The sequence below is a fragment of the Rhinolophus ferrumequinum genome, chromosome 11, assembly GCF_004115265.2.
Source record: "Rhinolophus ferrumequinum isolate MPI-CBG mRhiFer1 chromosome 11, mRhiFer1_v1.p, whole genome shotgun sequence".
NCBI classification, from domain to species: Eukaryota; Metazoa; Chordata; class Mammalia; order Chiroptera; family Rhinolophidae; genus Rhinolophus; species Rhinolophus ferrumequinum.
In genome coordinates, this window is record NC_046294.1 from 50,623,233 (window position 1) to 50,641,148 (window position 17,916).

Consider the following 17,916-nt stretch of genomic DNA (forward strand, 5'->3'; position numbering starts at 1 on the left):
TCAGCCGTTTCTGCCCTAGAGTTGTTTTAAAAATGAAATGATATATGCAAAGCACAGCCCAAGAGCCTGACATAGAAAAAGCCAAAGAAGCTGCTGTTTTAATCATAATTAATGAACTTCAGACTTCTAACTGAACAAATGTACTTGTCTTTTCTCCCCTACATGACACTAAAATAACAGTACAGGGATTGAAATGTAAAAAGCATAAAACCATAGTGACAAAAAGAATATGAGAAGCAACCTCAAGTGAAAAGAGAAGGCAACAAAATTGTGAAAACTGGAAAACAGATGGAGGAGTAACGACTGACTTAGCGACTGGAAAAACTAAAATTTAAGAGCCTGCAAGGGGAAAAGCTAAGAAGCAAGCTGATCCATGCTGTAAAAATCCAGAAAAGCTCAGAATTGGAGGCTAGGCATCTCTAAGGAGGAGGCAGGTATGATGGGAAGTCTGTATTAGAAGTCAGAGTACCCTAATAACCCCTCCCTCAGGCAGCTACCTCATCTCGCAGAGAACTTGAGGTTTACTCTTAAGAGGTCGAACCAGACTAACCCCGGATTCAGGGACAGCCTGCATAACTGAGGGCAAAGGTGCCAGCCCAAAAGAGGAATTAAGTAAATGTCTACATAGTGAATGAAGTACAAAGTCGATAAGAGCATGGAGAATTGATCGATCCAAGAGAAAGTACATCTTCCAGTCGTACCTCCCCCAGGGAAATTGCCAAGCCCCCGCTGATCACCCCAGAGCACAACTTGCCGTTTGAGTAATCCCATTCATGCAGTTTTCAATGAGCTTTTTCATGCCTCACCTTTAAAAATGAATGGTCAGCCAAGGATCATCAGATATTCGGGGAGACATCTCACACAAAGTATAGAAGCCAAAATAAATAATAAAAAAAGATATGTAGAGAAAAGAAAAAATATAGGGATCAATCAAAAGCAAAAGTTAAAAAATAAAACAAAAAAACCTCATAATATCCTCCAAAGGACAAGGGAAGAGTACATCCAAGAGCATAAACAAGATGGTATTAAAAATGAGCATTCATTAAAAAGACAAAGCTTGGTGATGAAAATGATGAAATTTTAAAAATTGGACAAAAAGTTAAAAGGTAAAGTTGAAGAAATCTAGAAGAAAAAAAGCTGAAAGGCAGAGATCGAAACTAGAAAAGATAAGAAAGGAGAGGCTTTCTTCAAATACCTGATGATTCAACATCCAAATAACAGTTAGTACAGAAAAAGAACAGAGAAAAAAAGAAGGTAGGAAACCTAAGAAATCATATAAGAAAAATTCTAATTGAAAGATTTGATTTCAGACTGAAAGAGCCCAGTGAGTGCCTGGTACTGTGATACTTCTTGAAATGCTGGAGGTGAAGTGAAGATTCTGAAAGCTTGCAGAGGAGGAAAAATACATACAAAAGAATAGCAATCGTGATATCTGACTGGTCAAAGACAACTCTGAAATCTAGAAAGCAATGGAACAGTGCCCTCAAAATACTGTAGGAAATTATTTCTATCACCTAGATTTATATATCTGTCAAACTATCAAATACAGGGGTAGAAAAAAAGAATTTTCAGACATGAAAGTCCTAAAAAAAAAAAAAAAATCTACCTCTGCACCTTTCCTAGGAAGCTCCTGGAGGATGTGCTCTATTAATCAAGGGAGTAAACCAAGGAAGAGGAAAACATTATTCAAGGAAAAGAAGGGATCCAACACAGCAGAGAAGCGAAGGGATCTCAGGATGATGGTAAAGGGAAATCGTAGGTCAGCTCTTCAACTGACCTAGAGAGCAGGAGAACGAAGGACTCCAAGAAAAAGTGAAATCTGATTTATTTAACTGTAGTGAGAGGGAATTTTCATTCCTTTCAGGGAATGAATTAGTGAGAGGTACATCAATAAATGTAACAATTGAAGAAATTAGATGGTTATTAACTCCAGGAAAAACCAAGTTTAAAAGTAAGGAAAAAATAAATATGCATTACATGGCTCAGCTCAAAATAATAATTACATAGCTATACCACTGTAACGTTGCATATTGATTTAATCAAAAATTGTGGCGTCGACCCTACGGAGAGAATGGGAAGAAAGGGGAATCTGGGTTTTGCGGCGAGATGGGGAAACAATGTGTAAGAGAGAGAAATCCTCCTCCTCCCCAGTAGGTTGTCAGTAGATTATAGATTATTTTTAAAACCATTGAATCAAGAAACAGGAACATAGACTATTAGATATATGTAGAGTAAATACCAAGGAACAAAAACAGCTTAAAGTGGTGAATGATTGGCTCTGGGGTCTAGGAATTGAGGTAGTAACTAATAAACACATAAACTAATGTTTTTACTATCAGGTTTGTGGTGCAATTTGACTTTTTAAATCCGTACATATATTATTTTGATTAAAAAAATGTTAATTGTAAGTCTGCTTTATTTATACAAACCTTTTTATTTGTAAACCAATCTAATACAATTCAGTGAACATTTTATTCAGTGCCTGTTATGGTAGATCATTGGATGAGAGACACATGTAAATATGTGATTGTAAAACAAAGCCTAATGTGATTACATCCTTCCAAATGATGGACAGTTACTGATAAACCTTATGGAAGCACCATCATTTCTGATCTGGCACTTAGGGAAGGCCTCGGAGCGGATCGAGCATTTGCACTGAGCCTCAGAGGATGGGAGGAGTTTGAATGGGAGATTGAATGGCAGCTGTAGCCAGTGGTGTCCCGCCATGACTGGAAAAGTAAATGTGTGTAGGAAAGCAGTCTGAGAGAGCTGTGGGAGGCTGTGTTGACTTCTCTGCCTTTCCTAGACATTGCTATTAGTCATTTTTTCCTGAGGATTTACTCCTCCCTGCCCTATGACCCAGACACTCTTAATTTTAATATTGACTTTACCATGCTGGGTTAGGTGGTGGTTCTCTCTGCTGGCACCCTGCCTCTTAAACGTTTGGGCTAATTTAGAGCCGGATAAGGCAAGGGAAAAGCAAGTCTTGGTTTCACCTGGCCAAATGTAGATTCCTGAATGTAAAGATAGGAACTCTCTTTCCTGACCTCATAGGCCGCTAGACATGGCTGTTACCTTTTTTGAGGTCCTGAGATTAAACACTCATTTTTGCAGTTTCAACATAATCCTTAGAACCCTTGGGAGTAATGTAGGATGCGTCTAATTGTTTGCAAAGAAAGGTAATAATTTCATAACTGGAAAATAATTTATTCCTGTTATTTGTTGAAAGTGCTATTTGGAAGTAATTGGGCAAGTAAGTGGTGTGTGTGAGTGTGTGTGTGTGTGTGTGTGTGTGTAACATCCTCCAAATTTAGGTTTTTGCTCCCTGGATTTGTTTTCCTTTATATTGTTGGGTCCATAAGAGGAAAGGCTGGCTTAGAACTAAATAGCAGAGCTAAACCATATGTTTTCTACCAAATTAGAAACAGGTGAAGGTTGTTAAAATCCAGCAAGAGCTTACAAAAGCTTTAGACTCAACTTTGTATTAAAGGCAGGTGGTTATATGTACAATAAAAAGCAGTCACCAGCACACCAGCTTATTGATACATATGTGATTGATCTTTTTGGATAAAAACAAAGAGGAGTTAATAAATCACTGCACATAGCTATAAAGATGTTTGGGCCTGAAAGCCTGGCCTGTAAGAGCAAATGTGGACCCTGAAGGAAATTTATGAAGCATAGATCCTTTTAGCTTTACTTAACAGCTAACATCTGACTGACCCAAGGGGACCATGGAAATTTATTGCTGGGCCATTCAAATATTTAAGCTGTTGTGTGATGTAGAACAGGTAAAGATTAGCCCAATAACAAATATGAGGCTGTAAAATAAAATGAGATTTCGATGACTTGTAAGTACTTGTCAGAGGTCAGCTCCAAATGACTGGTCAGAAATGGGAAAAACTTGTTGATAATTAGAGCAGATTGATTATGACAACCTAGATGTTAGCACTGCTTTCTGTCGGGTCAGTGATCCTTGGAGTTTCCCCCTCCTGTGAAATCCATACATAAACACAGTAACTTCAGGGACCTCTAAATTGTCTTTCTGTGCTCTGAAACTGGGTAAAATGATGAGTGGAGGTGATTCCTTGTGCAGTTTCATAACTGAAATACGTCTTTCTCATATATATTCTGAATATGTGGAATTCCTAGATAGCACATCATTCTAAAAAAACCGACTTAGTTAACTTATCTATGTGATTTTTGAGCTTTGACTTCTAGAAAGCAGGTAGAAGCTTTTAGGCTTTCTGATAGATGTTCTAAAATTAACCTTTAAAACTTACGTAGTTGACAGATTTATGCACATAATTGTTAAAAATCAATTTAGTAAAATTAAGTGGATAGTTCAAAAACGTGTGGATTTACTTCCAAATCTTTTATCCACTTTTCTTTATATAAGTCCCCAAAGTGATAAATGTATATAATGTTGTTACTAGGACTTTAGAAGTTACATTTTGGACTTTAATGAGGTCTGTAGTTATTGGTGTCGACAATCTCTGCCTTTCCGACTTAGTGCTAAACCCAAAATGCTGTCAGATAAAAGCTACATTTGGTGATTTTCAAGGTGCCAGCTTATTAAAATCAGCTGATAAATTTGGTAATAATTTGGTTCATGAACATGTGATTTGTAGGATGAAGAAATCCCACAAATTTTTATGGAAATCTTGAATAAGTGAAGTTTATAGAATGGGATTATTACTGGGGTGGGGGAACCGTGGTGTAGAACTAAGCGTAGGATTTGGAGTCAAACAGACGTGGGTTGGAATTCTCGTCCATCCCTCCATCTATAGTCCCTGCTTTCTCCATTCCTCAAATAAATATGTTCTAGACATTATACTGTGGGAACTGGGATACAGCATGAAGAAGATTTAGGCTCACGGTTTTCATTCTTGTGGAAGATACTGCAAAGGCATAAACGAGCAATTGCAATACAGTGTAAAAGGTATGATGTTAGTGAGAGTGCAGGGCTGTGTAAGAACACGTGGGAGACTAATGACTAGTCCAAACTCAGGTCAGTGGTCAGGTGGAGTGGAGTAGGATTGGTGGTCGTAGCTGAGTGTTAGGAAAGACTTTGTCACCGGGGCGCCTCAACAATTGTGCCTATAGGAGAGTTGCATGTACTGTGTGAATAATGTGTGCTAAGTGCAGTACCTAATGTGGAATAAATATTCAGTAAATACAAGCCAGCATCAGCCATGTTTTGGCAGTGCTCACTGGCTCTTCTTGACTCTAGTGCTAGAGGGCGCTACCTCCTATTAATCCACAGCAAACACCATTCTGGAACTTGAAATGTCCTCCCCACCAAAGAATTTGTCTTTTGAGCAGAACTCAAAGCACTTTTTAAAAATAAGAGTTGGACATCTCGGTATATTAAAGTTAAGGAAGAATAATGAAACTGTTTCTGAATCTTAAATTTTTTTTTTAATTCACAGGGCTATATGTCACTTAGATATTTGTTGTTTTTAATATTCAATTACTTTTAAATTTATTCTTTAATGTATTCATTTATTTGCAGATATTTGTGAATATCTACTGTGGATAAGACTGAGCTTAACACCCATGTCCTCAAGGAGCTTACATTCTAATAGAGAAAATAAAGACATTTGTATAAACAACTGAAATATAGGGTAGAAGTGCTGGGTGCATATGAATGCTTTGTGATTTCAGGAGGCAGCAAAATGAATAAAATATGGTATCTCCCCATGTGGCCCTCACAGACAGGTGTAGGAAAGGTGAGGTGAGCTATCAGATGGCAATAAGGCATAGTAATAATAATAATTGAATGCCTGCTATATTCTTGTGACTGTGCTGAGTCTTAGATTTTTTGTTTAATTCTCACAGCAATCCTGAAAGACTGGTGTTATTAAACCCATTTTAGAGGTGTGGAAACAGAGGTTCAGAGTAGTACACCCAAGTTCACACTGCAAGAAGGAAAACTGAGATCTGAGCCCATGCCTCTCTAACCCCAGAGCCTTATTACACCTAAACCCCCCTCGTACTTTTCTCTTCCTCTCCCCCCAGAAATTGGTATTCTAATTAAATAAATAATTTTGATATAAAGGACTGAACACCTATTCTCTTCCCAGCGCTGATAAGAAAGTGCTTTCCTGAGGGTATACCATTAGGTACACTGATATATTTAAGCAAATACATATTTTTATGCACACATTGTGAAGTTGTCTTTAGAAATTTAAAATGGTGAGTGGTTTTTCTTCCAAATTCACATTCCAGATGGAAACATCTTCTGGCATTACCAAGTGTGTTAGGTTTATGCACCTTGCGTGTGTAATTGTAGGTTGGTTTAAAAAAAAAAAAAAAACTTTACAGATTTTTGTGGGAAACAGGTGCCGTGCGACCCAGGCAAGTGCAGGACCGCTGTGAATGTTGTGGAATGTGATTGTGATTTACTTGGCAGAATTTTTATTTTACAAAATTGACTATTAAAAAAGACATGGTTTCCATCCTTTGATTTTGCTCTGTTCACTGAAATTTGCCTGTAGTCTATTTTTCAACAGTTACTAAAAGGGTGTGGAAAAACTGGAAGGTTTCTGCAAGGAAATTGATATTGAGTTCTTTAACAATTTCCACAACCCTGCAACTTACCAAGTTAAAAAAAAGGGGTGGGATTATTTTTAACCTCCTTACTGAAATTATTTGGAATTCTATTTCCCTGAAATTCCATTCTCTTTTTAGTACAGTTCTCTCAAAAGAACTATATTTAATACTGGCAAAAAGAATAATCTTATGTAAACCTTTTCATTCCATGATTTCTCCTTTAAAAACTGTGATGGCATCTTAGTACCTATCATATCAAATCTTATCTCTTTTGACTGGCATATATAATATGATCTATTATATATTCTTTCTCTTTTCTTCCCTGAAAGGAGAGGGGAAAATCACTCTGCTTCTTATTCTTTTATAAGGACTTCTTTCACCCTCTGCCAAGGATTAGTTCCACATTGTTATTTTTTGTTTGTTTGCTGCTTCTCTTCTGATCTATTATCTCTCTGCTCTCTTCCCTCCTAGATCCTTCCTCTGTGCTTTCTGAAACCCCTCTTCAATGATTATAACATACGCGTCCTCAACCTCTTCACTATATAACCTGTATACATGTGCTGGGTCTTAGATTTTTTGGTAAAATGTGCTGGGTCTTAGATTTTTTGTTTAATTCTCACAGCAATCCTGAAAGACTGGTATTATTAAACCCAACTGTAGTTTACAACTAGATGTAAGTAAAATAACGGGCTCACCTGACAGTATCACTTACCCTGGAGCCTTCTCAAGAGGAGACTGTTTCTTGTCTTAACCTCCCATATCTCTGGATCTAGAGCAGGTAATATTCTCTGTGTTTCCCGATGTCTGTTCAAAATCATTTCTCAGCGGTATGTACCTAATTCTTGTGATACTTGGAGTGGATTATTTTTAACACCTCTTTGTCTGTATGATAAAATTACTTTCAGTAATAATCATGATATGAAACAAATTATAATAGCCAAAAAAGAAAAGCAGAACATTTTCTTTTATTGAAAAATATATGTATTTACTTTTTTTATTGAACACAATTTCTATATGCTCATCGAAAAGGAACAATTTTAAAAGTTTGTATTTCACTGTACCTTGTTCAAGGCTGATTGCAAATATTTTTGTATCCGAATAACATAATCTAAAAAATTCTACACTAGAAAAGAAGATAACACGAAAAGAAAAACTGCACGTTGCTATCATTGTTTATTTTAGTCTGCTGTTTAAACACGGGAATGTGTAGCACCAGACAGTTTGGAGACATAAACTGTGCTTAAAGCAGGCTTGGAAGATTCCAAACCATTCAGAACTTAGTACAAAAAGTGTGTAGCTTAATCCACTTTGTTGTGGTGACTGTATTACTGGGAGTTCTGCAAATTAGCTTCTATGTAGATAAAATGTTTATTAGAGTATGCATATGAAAACGTCCTAATTTGAAGCTTACATATATATTGAAATTAAACAGTCACTGCAGCGATTGTTTAGAACTTAGACCAACAAAAGATTTTTTGTTCTGGGAGGAATATTTTATCACTGGCATTGTTTAGATTTGTTGGCTCACAGTGGTAATAAAAAACAGACCAATTTTTAATCCATTTTATTATTTTAAAAGTCTCTACAGATAATGCACCCCCTTATAGACTGCCCCTGTCATCCTGACCTTGACAGACCGCTGGCATTACTCTTCTACCCTAGGAGCTTCACATCGATAGGTTCTCTGTGCAGATATCCTAACCACCCTTATCCCATCATTCTCACCTCTAACCCACTTATCTACTGGAAAAAGACAAACAGTTGGAAAGAGTGGTAGCACTGTCAATTCATATTTGTCTATTTCGGTTGGACTGATACATGGTAATATCTGTTTCTCCTGCCACATGACTATCTCAAACCTTCTTTCTCTCCTTTTTCCCCATCCCCAGTTTTGCTTTTCATTCTTGATAAATCACCTCATTTCTGACTTTACAGAGAAAATAGACCGTATCAGATTGGGAATACCTCAGTCTTCCACCAAAACACCTTAAAACTATTTATAATCATCTTCATCATCCTCAGATGCCCTCTATTCCCTTTACCCTGGCCCTGCCCTCCAGTGATTAGCTGGTCCTCTGAAAGTGCATCTGTGTTATCAACAAACTCGCCTGTATCTTCAGACTCCTCTCAGAAAACAGCCTTTCTGTCTGTTTAAAGGCTTGCTATGATGCCGTGGCATTAACACACAAGTGGATGACTTCTCCAACACCCGGGCCTCTTTTTCTTGATCGTTGTCACCAATGACCTTTTGCATTCCATCATTTTTATTTACTCCCATGGTTGCCCTCTGAATCATGCCATCCTTTCAGTCCACATCTAAAATCTAATTCAGGCATCTTGCTCTCTGATGACTACCTCCTTTCCTTCAGCTTGTTTGTTCAGCCCCTTGTTTTTTGCTCCTCTTGGTGACTTTCAGACCCTGGCCCCTTTATCCAGGTGGGATTTTATGGCCCGATACTTTCATACCACCTTTGTCTTGCCAACTGACTTTTTGTCATCTTTACAGCCTGCTGTTCGTTTTCTCTGTACCTGCTGCACCCAAGCAGATTTCACGCAGTAATATTATAAACTCACGATTTAATGACCAGTTCTGGACTCTCAGTAGTGCTCAGCAGTTTCATGACATTTCTTTGTTCAAGTTCTTCTACCGTTTGATCAACCCTCCATCCAGTTGGGCAAAACAAAACATTGAGTTATCCGTGACCCATCCCTCTCCGTCACCCTTCACTTCCAACCCATAACCAAGTCTTAGGATTTTATCTCCCAAAAGCCTTCCAAACTAGTCTTCTTTTTCCTATTTCTAATAACCATCACCTTAGTTCGAGCCAACATAATCTCTTACCTCGATTACTGCAACAAGCTGGTCTCACCTCCATCCCATTCTCCACTGTAATCAGCGTGATTTTTTCAAGACACAAATCTATCGCGGTGAGGAAAGTTCAAAGAGAAAGGGTTCATTTAAGAAGGAAGGTATCAAATGCAAATCTGGGCATTGTTGAAAGTCCATTTTCTCTTAGGAAATGAGTCAGCCTGTGATCTGACGTGGTCTAGAGGGCCCTGTGTGATCGTCCGTCCCGTCAGCCTCATCTCTCGTCACAACCCCCGTCAGTCCAACTATACTGTTCTTCCTTCATTGCTTCCTCCCGTCACGGGCCTTTACATCTGCTGTTTTTTCTAATTGGAACATTGCTTCCCTTAGCTCCTACCCATCTCTGAGAGCTCCGCTGAGGTGTCACTTTCTCTCAGAAGTCTTCCCTGATTCTCTCAGTCTTTTGTCTACCTCCTTTCTGGAATAGTATTCCTTTCCTTCAGAGTACTTAATTTATAAATTATACATTTGTTAGTGGGATTATATGAGCGATGTCTATCTACTACACTGGACTCTATGATCTGTGTCTACCCTCCCTCCCAGGTATACCACCTGGCACTATACCTGACAGGTAGTGTGAGTTCAGTGAAAATTTGTTGAATGAATAAACTATATCCATCGTGATCATTGTTTTTCATCCTTCCTGGTGTAAGGAGAGGGTTATCCCACCTGCCACCTAAGGCAAATCCTTCTCTTCTGTTCTCACCTGTAGGATGGAGAGCGTGTCCCCTCTCACCTTCTCAGGACACTGCTATGCTTCACCATGTCCCTCCAGTTGCTAAGCTCTCCTCTCTCTGTGCCAAACTTCTCATCATCTCCATTTCCTCACTTCCAGTCACTCCTGAACTCATACCAGTCTTCCTTCATCTCCCACTACTTCATTTAAACTTATGTTTACCATATTACCAAAGCTACCTACCAATGAACTCATGTAATTACATCCAATAGACATGTTTTCATGTCTGTTTTGCTTGACCTGTCAGCAACATTTGACTACTGATGATAGCTTCCTTCTTAAATTAACACTTTCTCTGAGCTACTCTGGTGAGACACTTGGTTTTTCTCAGATATTTCTGACCAGTCCTTTCCTGGCTCCTTTTCATTTCTCCAGCCCTTGTGGATAGTCTCAAAGCTCTGAAACAGCCCTCTTCTCTATGATTTCTTGAGGCCACCTCAATCATACCCATGCTTCAGTTTCTATCTAAATTTTTATAATTCCTTTGTTGATACTTTCACCCCAAATTTCTCTGACTTTACATGTAATAAAAGTATACACCTGCTGTTCCTTGCATGTTTCCTATCTCAGTTCATAGACACCACCATCTGCCTAGTTACTCCATCGAGAAACCCAAGGGTCATCTTTGACTCTTCCCTCTTTACCACTGTCAGAATCAGTCTACTTCAAAGTTCTCTCAGTTCTACCTACAAATTATAGCTTAAATCTATTCATATATGTTCCTCTTCACTACTGGAACCCTAATCAGCACCGTTCTCATTCTGGCCTGGACCATTGAAATAACCTCCATACCAGGCCTTACTCCCCTTTATTTACTACACCGAAGAAAGAGTGATCTTTAAGAAGCATAAACCCCAGTCCTGGCGCTCCCATGCTTAGAAACTCTTTAATTACCCTCCCGTTGTCCTTCAGGATGTATTCTAGGTTGAGGTCTTAGGTGTACAGGACCCTGCGTGGTCTGGTTCCTGCCGAGCTCTCCAACCTAATCTTTTAGTACTGAGCCCTCCTGCTGTGTTCCTCACCCAGCCCCTAGCTGTCTATTCTAATGTCACTTGTGCTTTTATCAAAGTGAAGATGACGACTCCATTCTGTCAGTTGCTTAGGCCCCAAACTTTGAAGTTATCCTTGACTTCTCTGCCTCTCACACCCCATCTGAGATCTGTCAGCAAATCATGTTGGCGCTATCTTCAATATAAGAATTCAACCACTTGTCACCACTCCACAGCTACCATCCTGGTGTAACCCACCCTCTTCTCTTGCCTGGATTTTGGGAGCAGCCTCTCCATGTTTTCTTTCTTGCTCCCCTGCAGTTCCATGTCTCTCCTCTTTTCAGAACCCTCCAGAGCTTTCCCTCTCATCCAGAGTAAATGCCAAAGTCTTTACTGTAACCTACAAGACCTTACACAGTCTGGACCCATTCTTGCTGACTTGATCTCCTTTCCCTTTTCCCTGACTCTGCCCCGGCCATTTCCCATCTTGTATGCCTGTGGCCTACCTTATGGTTTCAATGCATTGTCGTCAACTTGCAATGAGTCATATAGCGTTAGTGATATACAACTTAGCAGGAAAATGTGACAGTTTTTGTTTTTTTTCTTTAGACATGACAGAGTGAAACATAGTCTCTTTGATTCTGCCAGGTGGAAGGAAAGAGAGATGGTATGTGCAGGAAGTGAGCAAAGGCAGAGAGAGATGAACCTGGTATGTCCATGAGACTGAGGAAACCACTGGAGCATAATAAGGTTGCAGATAAATTAGGCAGACAGGTCAGATCAGGTGGGCCTCAAAAGCGAGGCCGAGAAGTAAAAATGTAAGACAGTGACTGATGAGGAAGCAGGGCTGAGAAGTGACGTGATGAAAAAAAGTCTTAAATAATAATACTGGCTTCTAGTGAGTAGAGGACAGAAATGCTGCTCAGCATCCTACAGTGCGCAGAACAACAAAGAATTCTCTAGAGTGGCAGTGGGAATGGAGAGATAAGACTATTTCACAGGAAAAATAACTTGTTGATGTGGTGAATCACTCAGTGCATATGTAAGAGACAAAGAAGGTGGGTAAAAATGGAACGTCACTCTAAACCTGAGTAACTGATCAACGTTGTGGTGGAAAACTCATCTGGACGGGAGAAGAATGTTGAGTTTGAAGTAAAGTCATGACCTCAGAACATAGTGACTATGTATTGTCACGTTTTCTACAAAAACAGTGGGCAGAGTGATCTGAATATGCACAATAAAATTTTGAATTAACTATAGCCATATTCTCCTCCCCAGTGGAGCCCTCAAAGAACCAGACCTTGATGTGGGGCTTTGAAGGTGAAAGCAAGAAACTCACCGATTTGTAGTCATTTGAAGAAATGTCTAGGTTGGGGAAGAGATGGTAGCACTTTTAATAATTGTACCTTTTAAAGTAAGAATGATCCAAGATCAGTTTCTTTTACAATCTTTTTCCAAGTTGAGTGAGACATAGTTTACATGTGTACACGCGCACAAACACACACACAAAATCATTGGAATATATAGAGTGCGCCCCAAAAATGTATACACATTTTAAGAAAGGAAAAAAACTATTAAAATTACGCTGATGGTAACCACTTTGAGCATCTCTTGTAATGGCAGAAGTCAAACGTGACTTGTATTTATTTTTTGTTATTGGTATATATTGAGTGTTATAATTTTAATACAGTTGTTTCCTTTCTTAAAATGTGTATACATGTTTTTTGCCATATCCATATGGACACACACATATACACACACTAAAAATTTTCATGTGAAATGTTTTCTTCTTTGAGACCATATATATGAACCTCTCTGTCTCGCATTCCGTTTCCTGGCACTTCAGGAGGCCGATTGCAGCCTTAGCTGATGCCTCTCATGACGACCCTTTGGCATTATAATCTTGTCATATTTTCTTGGTTCCCAAAGGAAAGACGAAGTTAGATTCAGCATACCTGGTTTCACATATTCAGAATTATAGAATTTTGGAAATGGAGGAGATTTTATGCCTGATCTAATCCCATGGGTCACCGAGTGTTTGTCTCCCCCTGTTTGTTTCTAGGGCTGCCATGACAATTGACCACAAACCTGGTGGCTTAAAACAGCAGAAGTTGGTTCTCTCCTAGTGCTGGAGGCCAGAAGTCCGAAATCAGGGTGTCAGCAGGGCCGCACTCTCTCCAAAGGCACAAGGCGGGAATCTTGCCTCCCTCTTTCCAGCCTCTGGTGACTTCAGGCACCCCTTTGCGTGTGGCTGTGTGACTCTAATCTCTGCCTCCATCTTCACATGTCCTCCTCTTCTCTGTGTCCCTCTGTGTGTCCCCTACTCACTGCCTATAGGGCCCACCTGGATAATCAAGGATGCTCTCATCTCAAGATGCACATAAGGTCACACTCACAGGTTCCGAGGATTAGGACATGGACATGTCTTTTGGGGGCCACCATTCAGCCCATTAACGCCCCCTGGATGCACATCCATTATTCATTGCCCAGCTTCTGATTGGCTGCCTCTACCCAAGATCTTTTGGATTTTGACTAACTGGTGAAACCAATTTTCTTGTAACTTTTACCATTAACTTTGGTACTCCCTGCTTCAAACCACGAAAACCAAGCCTTTTTCTCTCTGAAAGCCTTTCACATGTCCCTGAGACATTTATCCTCCAGGCCAAACACCGCTGACTCCTTCCTTCATTTCTCTCAAAACTGTGTCTCTCGCTCTTTTAATCACCCTGGTTGTTCTTCTCTAGAGGATTCAGAGGCAATAGAAAGAATACTGAATTTATAATTAAAGACATAATACGGGAAGTTATCTCTCTTCCACTAAGTAGGTGACCAAGGCAAATCATTGTCTTTTAAATAACAAAAACACTGAACCACTCTACTTCACTGCTTTTTATAGTCAAATGAGGTTATTAGAAAACCTACATGAAACATAGCCTATAAGAAAGATTCCAATTATTTATCTGTATACTTATAAAAAAAAAAACATTAACTCCCAGACTGAACATCGATCTCTCAGTATAGTCGGACCCAGTACAGAGTAGTTGGCACTAGTATGTTCCTCGGTTATCTGCTCTGTTTCTTTTAATACAGCCTGGGATCACATTAGGTTTTTGGTAGTCTTGTCATAATTCTCTATTCATACTGAAACTACGTACTAAAGAGCTCCAAATCATCTTCACATCATCTGTTTATTGCTTTGTAATTCATTGATTTATACCATGTAGAATCAGTGAATTTTTCAAATAACTTGGAAACATAATTTAATTTAATTTGAAAATGATTTTAATATTGGTCATTTTAATTGCCTTTCTATAAGAGTGTAATACTAGGAAATGTATAGTTCTTCCAGTTACTTAATGTAATACTCCCCTGTAATGCATCCTATTTGTGATGCTAAGGATATTTTTCTGGTTTTACTTGAATGACCGCATTCTTATCTAAACCTTCTACAGTTTGCTAAAGTGATTCTCTGTCTATATTGAATTGAGATGCCTTTGATTTCTAGCTTATGTCCTGATGGTGACAGTTTTACCCTTTAAAATACATTTCATTTTTCTTGGTTGCTTAATATATTATAAATCCATGTACTTTTGCAAAGTAAGATGTGTAATAGTTATAAGCTATTATACTGTTCAACTTGAAGTGACCCCATAAGAATTTCAAAGCAGTTTAAGATGTGAACTCTGTCCTAATATTTGATTTGTCTTAAAACTGCCCTTTGGGAAGCTTTGGCTCTAAGCACTCTTTAGATTTGTTTTAATATTACATACACATGTTGTGGTTCTTTCTTTTTTTGTTTTCCTGTTATTTTTTTATTTAATTTAATTTTATTATTAGTTTCAGGTGTACAAAACAACATAATGATTAGACATGTACACCCCTCTCAAAGTGATAACCCCAACAAGTTTCCTATCTTGTGGTTTGTTTTCTATAAAGTAATAAAGTCAATGTTGTGAGATCCATTTTGCAGGAATTTCGCCGCTTGGTTTTCAGTGCATACTTATTTCAATTTACTCTTACAACATTTGAAACAGTTTCTGTATTTGTAACTTGAAAGTGGAGAAATTTGTGGGTTTGGAGAGCTGTGCAGACAGTCTGCATGTGATGGTTTATAGAATAACAACTACCCCGTACAGAGCTTTAGGACTCTAGCAGATTCCTTCCAAAGTTTCCTGTGTTGTTTTGTCTTTCCAGTTAGGCAGTTTCTTTGCAAGCTACCCTATACAAATTTGAATGATTCCCAGACACACTGTGAAAGCCTGGTATTGCAATTTGCTTATCCTGAATTTGCTTTGCTCTCATTTTTATGCATCTCAATTTAGGGCCAGACCACATATCCTAGTTTATTTTTCCCTACTTCATTTAAATACAAAGCTACTATATCTTCTGGATGGTTGTATGAAGCATTAGGTGTTCTTTAGTAGAGAATAAAAGCAGTTTATGACCTTGTTCACTCTCCATTGCCTGTTAATTTACAGCACAACAGATTAACATTTTGGACACCACGTAATCAACAACTTCCCAGTGTTTAATATAAAACTTTAAAATTCTGTTTCCTTCTATTTTCCCAACAAAACAATATCCTCCGAGCTTTATGGGATATATATTTTCCTTAGGCAGTTGAAATGTAAGAATATCCAGTGATTGTCACCTGTCATTTATTTCAGTAAGATTATTTTATTCTTGATCCTAATTGTATATTATATAATTGAATAATTGTATATTGCGAAATAAGGAAGGTAAAGTTTTCTTCTTGATCCTAAGTTGTGATTGATCTGTTTATAGAGAAATATGTTTCACAGGATAAAATGTATGCTTGGTGTTGAGAATCAGGGGAAATATGGCTAGAATATAGGCATAATGTAACCTTCTTCATTTGCAAGATAATGAAAAGGGAAATAATAAGGGAAACTTATTACCTAAAATAATTCAGGATCCATGGATTTCAGGCCTTTATTACTTCAGTAAGTCAGGTTAAAATGGAAAATGATATAAGATCTCCATGGCATGAGTATATTGCCTTGGAGACATAACATCCAAATAGCCACTCCTACAAGTGAATTTTTTTATGCATTTTCACTCATTTTGGTGGTGTTGATTTGACTGGCCACCTTAAAAGAAACAGAAATCTTCTGTATGGTTTTCATATCTGATTTTTTTTCCCCTTAATCTTCCTCTCCCATTTGTTTACTAGAAAATGAGATGTTGGATCCAAGGTAGTAGAGGAAAAAAATTTCTAGGATCTTAATCTTAGGGTGGTATAGTTATGATACGTAAGTATGAAACATAGTAGCCTCAATTCCTTGGGTTTAGTAGGTCACATTCTTATATATTAGTCCCTTGTTGTATGATATAATTCAAGTTTTTCTTTGAAACAAAGCAGCTATTCTGATTTAACTAATGTAATAAAGATTATTAAGATAATAGGTTGCAATGACTATAACTGTTTTAGTCCAAGTCTTCAGACGTTTATACGGTATCCAAGAAACTTCTACCTTTGTCAACAATTTGGAGGCTGTTTTACTCAAGTTTTGGATAACTTCTAATCCTGCTTCACCTTTTATAGGTTCCCATTATACCCAAAAGGAGGGGAGAAGTTGCAATTTGACTACGGTGTCTACCTTCTGAACAAAAATATAGCACAGGTAAGTAACCCATTCTTCATTCCTCTCCTACTTCCCACATACACCCTGCTTCCTCGGATTGCTAACCCTCTTTCTTTATAAATACGAGGTATGTTCAAACAATACAGTAAATATTTAAATTTAAAAAAAATTTACTACAATAAAAGACACATTGCCATTAATATCCCTCAAAATACTCCCCCTCACTCCAAACACACTTATCCCATCGTTCTTGCCCCTTCCTGAAGCAATTCTGGAAGTCGTCTTTCATGAGTGTCTTTAGTTGCGCTGTCGTGGCTGCCTCGATGTCCTGAGTTAGACTTTGGGGAACAATCAGAAGTGAGACAGTACCAGATCCAGTGAATAAGGTAGATGAGGACACACCATAATGTTTTTATTTGACATAAATTGCTGTATACCAGAAGCAATGTGTGACACAAAGTGTTGTCATGATGGAGGTTGATTTGCAGCACACTTGAAAGCACACCTTCTCTCAACCGTAGCCCACACCCGACTGACTGCACCGAACAAGTTGAAACTTACCACACACTGTTACTAAGGTTCGATGCCCTGCTTCCCTTATTGAAGATCCCTGCCTTTCCATTGGATGGCACTCTGCAGCAGCATTCACCGTATTTTGTGATCACAACAGAAAGGCTCTGTGTCACACATCACTTCTGGTATACGGTAATTTCTGTCAAATAAATACATTATAGTGTGTCCTTATCCACCTTATTCTCCGAATCTGGCACCAGACGACTTCTGGCTCTTCCCCAAAGTCAAAATGATTCAGGATGTCGAGGCAGCCATGACGGTGCAACTAAAGACACTCACGAAAGAGGACTTCCAGAACTGCTTCAGAGAGTGGCAAGAACAGGGGGATAAGTGTGTTCAAAGCAAGTGGGAGTATTTTGAGGGGGGTTAATGTCAAAGTGTCTTTTACTGTAATAAATATTTTTTTATTTAAACATTCACCATATCTTTTGATCACACCTCATAAGTACTAGAGTTGACTGTTTTATTTAACCAGTTACGGTGTTAATGCAAAGGTTTTTGGGGGAGGCAGGAGGTCTAATCTTATTCGGTGCCATTATAAATACTACAGAGAAGCAATGAGTACAAATTGGAATACTGCTGCTAATCTCA

General features: G+C 38.4%; 1 protein-coding gene across 1 annotated transcript in view; it reads left to right on the plus strand.

Annotated features, from left to right (window-relative positions):
- UVRAG (UV radiation resistance associated) overlaps positions 1–17,916 on the plus strand; it is a 273,971-nt gene that overhangs the window by 189,073 nt on the left and 66,982 nt on the right. The window contains exon 13 of the mRNA XM_033120283.1: positions 16,713–16,791. Within this exon, the coding sequence (XP_032976174.1) occupies positions 16,713–16,791 (79 nt within the window). The remainder of the gene's footprint in view (positions 1–16,712; positions 16,792–17,916) is intronic.